Consider the following 7,644-nt stretch of genomic DNA (forward strand, 5'->3'; position numbering starts at 1 on the left):
CTTTTAATTGCGATATACAGTTAAAGCAGAAAGGAGCAGGGATATCTGGTAACAAATCAGAAGCAGTGCGGCGGGAGCTTGTGATGCACAATAAAGCACCTATGTGGAATGAATCCAGTCAAGTATATCAGCTTGACTTTGGTGGCAGAGTAACTCAGGAAAGCGCTAAAAACTTTCAAATAGAATTCAAAGGGCGACAGGTATATAAATAGTAATTTTAAGTGTTCTGTTTCACGTGATCAAATAACACATTTGCTCTCGATATTACACTAGGTCATGCAATTTGGAAGGATAGATGGAAACGCCTATACATTGGATTTTCAATATCCCTTCAGCGCGTTACAAGCATTTGCCGTTGCCTTGGCTAATGTTACACAACGACTCAAGTAATCGTTAGTCACCGGTAATTCATTTGGTACAAGTATGAGAGTCGCTTCTTGATTTCTTGCTTCGTAATTGCTAAGATTATTTTTCAGGTTCACGTGTGACATTGTAAAAACGAATTCTAAGAGTATCGCTTGGAGCGTATGCTGTAATCGCATAAATTATTCGTCCAAATTAAACCAAAAGAAGAAAGAGAGGAAAAATAGCGCGAGTGTTAGGAAGGCTAAAAAACTGTAACAATATGCTACACATAGTAAAAAGGAAAATACATACAGACACTTTTAAATATAGCTTTTGAACACGTTATAGAGCCACATGTCTTTCTATTATTAAGACTACTAGTGACGAACTGAAATAAATCATTAAGTAAACGAACAAACGTTCAATCACGATACAGAGATCTTTTTATGAAAATCTCAAAGTTGAGGGAAGCTCATAGCCTTGCAGCGCTTTGTGGCGCGATAGAAAAGACATAAAGAGAAACTTGGGAAAAGGGCAAAAAAGATGAAGGAGAAGAAAAAGGGGAAGTAGAAGAAGAAGAAGAAGAAGAAGAAGAAGAAAAAGGGAAAGGAGAAGCAGAGGAGGAAGGAGAAGGAGAGAAATATAGAAACGTAAAAGCTCCCGAAGGCCTTACGCGAAAGTCTCTCTCGAATCAACACCTTCAAATTAAAATAACACGATACGTCAGTTCGCAGAATCTCTTTTTAGCAAATGTACAATTGAGAGTGATTTGAATTTGAGCGGAACACAAAGATTTTGTGACAAGGAACCGTGGTAAAAAAGATAAGATTTTGTTGAAATGCTTCTTCGTCGTACCGTCCAAAATATTTCGTTTCTCCCAACTTCGAGCGCTGATTTTTGTATAGTTTATGCGACACGTTGGAGTCTAATGATGCTGTTGAAAGTTCGTCTCGTTCATTTTTGCGGTCCGCCGAGTATATTCGAATTTTATATACATATATATAGACAGGCTCGCATAGCCATGCGAGTGTTTCATGTTGTTCGATTAAATGTTTCTTAAGGCGTATTGTAAAATGAGAAAAGAAAAAAAAAAAGAAAAAAGAAATGAAAAACTAACGATAACGCTAAATGATATAACGTCCGACCTGTGCTCGTTCTCGCCGAAGCACGGAAGACGAAAAGGGCAAATTGAAGAAGAACGAAAAGACCAATTAAAAGAATGTAACTAGACAGTACAAGAGGGAGGGTATTCCGCCAGTATGCCAGTGTGTATACGCAACAAACTAACTGTCGTCTGTACTTAATCCATTATCGTTGTATTTCATTCGCCTAATTATAAGTAATATGAACAAGAAAGAAGGAAAGAAATATCGATTTCAGGCCTACACGAAAAACGCTTAAGGAATAGTTATTTTTTCGTCGAATCGAAATTTCGAGAGTGGGGCGCCTGAAACGATAGCAAACGAGGATGCGAGCTGTGTAATAACACAATTGTAATTTTTGTTGCCATATTCTTATATATGATTCATGCGCGCGTCTAAAACGGCGCCACGAATATCAAAGTCGTAAAAGCACTTGCTAACGTAAATATACGTAAGACAAATGAGGCTGTAGAACAACTTGGTTTCTTACAAAACGGTGCGTGTTATACTGGTTGCAACCCTATTTTTTGCAGACATGTATGTACATACAAACAATTTTAATAAGGCAGGTTTTTTTTCGACGATGTTTACAATTAATTATAGTCAGGCCGCCCCGTATTCACGAGTTAGCGATAAATATACAAATACTTATGCCACGTATTGACAGTAATCGTCGGTATACATATAGAACCGCTAAATCGTACGATTGATTTGTTTTCTAGACAACGCTGTATGTTGAATTATATTGTCGTCACCAGTAGTAGATAGCACGTTATAAAGTACGTGATGTATCATCAACAACAAGTTGATTTTTCGTTGATACACTGTTGCATTTGTACCGTGAAACACAAGACGCTAATCCATGGAATAAACAACGGCATGCGTTAGGCTACGTACATACAGAGAGCGGTAAGTGGTAAGGTCAACATTTGTATTGGCTTTGCCTTTATCGTCACATGTCACTAGTTTTGTCGCTGTATCGCCTACCGCTTATCTCTCTCTGCACGTCCACGACCTTAGCGCGTGTGAAAAAATTTTTTATTTCAAGTTCATAGAGGGAGTAATGAACATCCGAAAACGAGAAAAATGCAGAACACACACGTTCGAAACAATGGAATCGATCGATTGAATCGTATAATCGTTTCTTGATGTTCTTTCGAGTGTTTCCTTAAAATTCTCCATGAGTTCGTGCGTATGTCAAAGAATGTTTTGTATGTTTAAAAATACTATTTCGTAGGTATACGGTTATGTACTTATTGGTTAAAATGTACTCCCCATATGATAGATTTTATTATAGCTGTCGACCATGCGTCATCGCAACAATTATAAGTCAGTTTGTACTTTTCGGTATGATCGCACGATGTACGAGTTTTCGTCAGTGAAGGGATTAGAAAGAAAACACGAAAACGTACAGAGGAAACAGAAAAAGAATATTGCGTCACGTTATGGTGAAAGCTTCGCGATAATTAACTTTTCATACTTGCACGAACTTTTGATATCAAGGAAAGAATCGCATCAATGTGACCTATTTACCTTTCACATACGTTACGTCTTTATTACACCCGCCGAGCAAGACGGACTTGAGTCACGCTACATACTAACAACATCTATATCAATGACTAGTCATTTCCGCCACGTACTAGTTTCTCCTTGAAGATCTATTAACGTTTAACACCTGTGTCATCATTGATGACAGTATTCACGCATAAATGAAAATCCATGCGAAAAAAGAATAACAAATTGTCATATAATATTTTTTGGATTATCACTGAATCTTCATCGACATACCTTTCTGACGATGAATAGTGCCTATGTATACATAAATCGACCTACGAAATACGAAAGTTGGGTACCGAACTAAAACAGAAACATCACACAGCGGATCGTTCTCGATATTCTATCGTTGTACAGCAACTGTGTATTTTAACGTACTATAGATTCACATAAGCTGTCTAAGGCGTTTGTATCTATAGGTAATATATGTAGTTACACGCGCCACGATCGTGACTGAGTTCGAAAATGTTCGGCCTAGCTCAACAAATCATATTTGCTATGTGTTACATGTTCGTTAACTGACGGTGATATCTCCCCTGTCTTTTGTTGATATATTCCGGTTTCTCTATGAGCATAACGTTGAGATTATGCCTGAAATTATGCACATACAAATAGAGGTAAAAATGCTGTGCTACGTGTAAAACTTTGCAATTGAATAATTATTATATTGCACTGATTAACAACACGTCATAGTGGAAATCGTATCAATATTAGTTCTTCTGTCCCTTCTATAATAATATTGTTAATTTGTGCTCTTATTGTTAGCGCTGAACGATCATTTTGCATCTGTGCAATGCAATTTTGTTACCGAATTCATTGATTATCAAATATTTGTAAATAAAGAATGAAATTCTACACGAGATTATTATGCTTTATTTTTATATAAATTTCGACTGAACTATGCTTTTGTTTAAATAAATGTAGCATACTCAAACCATGGTCGACATACGGGCACCGACGAGGAGCTAATGATAAATCGTGTATAGAATAAACGGTATTGGGGAATATGGGAGACGGTACATCATGTAAGGCTTTGATCGTGCCGAGAACGGCGAGCGGCAAGAGCAGTCACACAAGCGATGACAACGCAGCAGAAAATAAATCAAACTCAGAACGCGTCAACGATCAGTTACTTTGTGGCTTATTTTATACAAATCTATAAGTTTAATATATTTTCTGCTGCTTTGTTGTCACTTGTTTGGTCGTTTTTAGCGCGCGCCGCTCTTCTATATGAGCAAAGTCTAAAATGCCAGATCCATTTCTATCGCTCTCGACAACTGACTTTAATATTGCATATGTGATTCTCATATCTGCCGTAGCAAATCACAGAGGGCGTAAGGAACAATAATCTTTTTCGATGTCGGTATTTCAGAATGTGAAACACGAAAGTCTCATATTTATCATAGTGTCAGGTAAGTCTATCCTGTATTTAGTCAATGGTGGCACAGACATCTCGTCTGTAATCTGTAACAGAAGCAAGGGTGGGGACTACTATCTATTAATGTTCTGATACACTGAATTATCGAAGCATTATAACTTATCTCGCAATCCCTCGTAAACTGCTCGGGATGTGCACTTACGTTTCGCTTCAATATATTTATAGTATAATTAAAAATTAAGGTATGTATTAAAAATTCCCAGTGTTCTTTTTAAATATGTCGAATTTCACTCATCAATTTTCTGAAACGCCACGTTGCATGGGAAAAATCGCATAAATAAATAGTTAACAAAAGAAAGGAGAATACATAGTAAATGATAAAAACAGTATCAGGGAATGAAATGCGCCGAGAAAGAGGAAGAATAAGAGCTAAAGATCAAGTGTATAAATGTGTGTATGCCGTATATACATATGTATATACATACATATGAAATAACGAAAGAGTGTTGGCGCTTGTTTTGCATCGAAGATTATTTAATTACAATATCTACGTTAACATGTATCGAATCTACTGATCAAATTTTTATGATAATTTGGAAGAAAAACATGTAGAAATGAAGAAAAACATCTAATACATATAGATAATATTATCGTTTTTTTTAGATGAACGTATATTTTCTTGGTGTTAATAATATGAAACAACTGATTAATAATTATTTTGAAGCCAAAGAACCATGGCAAATAGTGACTATAACCAGTACAACCATCCTTGCCACAGTTTGGTTATGGAATTTTGTCTTTCAAGATGAGAGTATGATTATTTGTAATGTATACTAACATTTAAAAATTTGTAGTGAATAGCAAATTTCGTTTTCTAGGTCTGGTAGAAAGAGCAAAGAAGCAACTGTTTAGTTTAAGGAATTTTATACCTGCTATTAGAAATAAAATTGATCAAGAATTAGATAAGATTAATCAAACGTTTGAACAAGAAACGTTACAGAGAATAAAAGATATTCCTTTCATTGTGAAACTTCCAGAGAAAAGTTTGGAACCGAAAGAAATATTAGAAAGAATAAAAACATGTGTTCAGTTAGGTAACAAGCAATTAAAAAAAAAAAAAAACTTATTATAGTATACCAATGTGTATATATATATATATAGCATATTGTTATTTAGGTGATTATGATTGGAAAAGTGGTAAAGTGTCTGGAGCTATATATAGGGTTGATATTAATCTTTTGCAATTAATGGGAGATATTTATAGCATTGCATCATATACAAATCCATTACATCCTGATATTTTTCCTGGTGTATGTAAGATGGAAGCAGAAGTGGTGAGAATAGTTTGTAATTTGTTCCATGGAGATGAAGATTCTTGTGGCACTGTAAGTTGTTTTCATTTTAAAATGCTGATCGATTGAACTAACTTAAGATATAATAAAATGTTTTCAGATGACCAGCGGTGGTACGGAATCGATCTTATTGGCATGTAAAACATATAGGGATTATGCAAGGAATGTGAAAGGTATAAAAAATCCAGAAATAGTAATGCCTATAACAGCACACTCTGCTTTTGATAAAGCTGCTCAGTACTTAAAACTTAAAGTACGTTCTGTCCCTGTCAACCAACATAGCTATACTGCTTGTATTAAATCTATGGAAAAAGCTATTACAAGGAATACAATAATGGTATAATATATATAATAATAGGAAATAACTTTCAAATTAGATTCAAATTAATGCATTGGAATTAATGTAATATTTATAATAGTTAATAGGATCAACACCAAACTTTCCGTATGGAACAATGGATAATATTAAAGCAATTTCTGATCTAGGAGTAAAATACAATATTCCGGTTCATGTTGATGCTTGTCTCGGTGGATTTTTAATTTGTTTCATGCCAAATGCAGGTTTTAATGTACCACCTTGTGACTTTAGACTTTCCGGAGTTACAAGTATATCGGTTGATACGCATAAAGTACATAAATAATATTACAATTATACATACAATATTGAATAATTTTATTTAATAATACAGGTGTTTTATATTATTTTGTTTCTTTCAGTATGCATATGCTCCGAAAGGTTCTTCGCTTATTCTTTATAGAAATAAAAAGTTAAGACATTATCAATATACTATAACAACCGATTGGCCTGGTGGTATATATGGTTCGCCAACTGTAAGTGGTTCAAGAGCTGGTGGAATTATAGCATCATGTTGGGCTACATTAATGTATTTTGGTTATAATGAATATTTAGAATCGACAAAGAAAATTATAGAAACTACTAAATATATCGAACAACGGTACGTATTTGACTTTTTTTGCCAAATCTGTTAAACTGTATAATCGAATATTTGGAATTGATCGCAGATTGAGAATATTAGATGGAATTTTTATTTTTGGTACCCCGGCTACTTCGGTTATAGCATTAGGGTCAAATGATTTTCACATTTATAAACTTTCGGAAGCTCTAAATGTAAGAGGATGGAACTTGAATACACTTCAGTTCCCGTGTGGCATACATCTTTGTGTTACGTACGTCCATACACAATTAGGTGTAGCAGATCAATTTTTAAGTGATGTTGAAACTGAATTAAGTATAATCTTAAAAAATCCAGAAGCTCCTGTTGATGGGAAGGTAAATATAACTATTAAGTAATTTTTATATAAATACCATATACAATATCCTTTTTCAGCTTGCAATTTATGGAATGAGTCAGAGCATACCAGACCGAAGTATTGTTGGCGACTTTGCAAAATGTTTCTTAGATTCTATATACTTTACGCCAGGAAATAAAACAATGGTTAATAATGGATCGAGTATCTAAATTGATGATTACACTATTAGCTTACTTTTTATAAAGTCAAATGTAACAGTAAAGAAGAAATGAAAAAAAAAAAAAAAAAGAAATAACATTAATTTTCTGAAATCTCTTATACAATTTTAATTAAAAAATCTAATCAACCTATATATATTTTAAAAGATTGAATTTAAAAAACAAAATAGAATTCAAGACCATATAGAGTTATGACCATATATTGGAGAGATTTAATACGTATAAATGGAATATTTTGTACAATGCAATGGCGTTTTGAACTATTTAGACATATACTTTTAAAGTACAAAACTTTATTCTAATCAATTTTTTTTTAAATAGACGATATCTTGTTTAATAGCAGTATTTTTATGCATTTCGTGAAATATACAATACATATACAT

The 7,644-nt window shown here is 34.0% G+C and overlaps 2 protein-coding genes across 7 annotated transcripts in view; both read left to right on the plus strand.

Annotated features, from left to right (window-relative positions):
• The window catches only part of LOC100651733 (tubby-related protein 4), a 29,696-nt gene extending 25,795 nt beyond the window's left edge, over nt 1-3,901 (plus strand). Inside the window, exons 14-16 of one of the 2 annotated variants that reach the window (XM_048412478.1) lie at nt 21-200; nt 274-403; nt 477-3,901. In XM_048412478.1, coding sequence (XP_048268435.1) covers nt 21-200; nt 274-390 — 297 coding nt within the window. In that variant the 3' untranslated portion in view covers nt 391-403; nt 477-3,901. Of the gene's footprint in view, nt 1-20; nt 201-273; nt 404-476 lie in introns of those variants that run through there. The other variant, XM_020867147.2, reaches the window with a different exon arrangement.
• Nucleotides 3,902-4,337: 436 nt separating this feature from the next.
• LOC100651854 (sphingosine-1-phosphate lyase) lies at nt 4,338-7,331 on the plus strand. Of its 5 annotated transcripts, none has more exons than XM_048412480.1 (9): nt 4,338-4,453; nt 5,083-5,230; nt 5,274-5,513; nt 5,581-5,804; nt 5,872-6,108; nt 6,191-6,400; nt 6,489-6,727; nt 6,795-7,062; nt 7,121-7,331. In XM_048412480.1, the coding sequence occupies exons 2-9, from the start codon at nt 5,083-5,085 to the stop codon at nt 7,250-7,252; spliced, it is 1,698 nt and encodes a 565-aa protein (XP_048268437.1). In that variant the 5' UTR covers nt 4,338-4,453; the 3' UTR covers nt 7,253-7,331. The 5 variants fall into 5 exon arrangements, with proteins under 5 accessions (XP_048268437.1, XP_048268436.1, XP_048268438.1 ...); XM_048412479.1 differs by lacking the exon at nt 4,338-4,453 and adding an exon at nt 4,467-4,661; XM_048412481.1 differs by lacking the exon at nt 4,338-4,453 and adding an exon at nt 4,469-4,661 and having other exon boundaries at nt 5,596-5,804.
• Nucleotides 7,332-7,644: the final 313 nt, after the last annotated feature.

This window comes from Bombus terrestris, chromosome 15 (assembly GCF_910591885.1).
Source record: "Bombus terrestris chromosome 15, iyBomTerr1.2, whole genome shotgun sequence".
Classification (NCBI taxonomy): domain Eukaryota; kingdom Metazoa; phylum Arthropoda; class Insecta; order Hymenoptera; family Apidae; genus Bombus; species Bombus terrestris.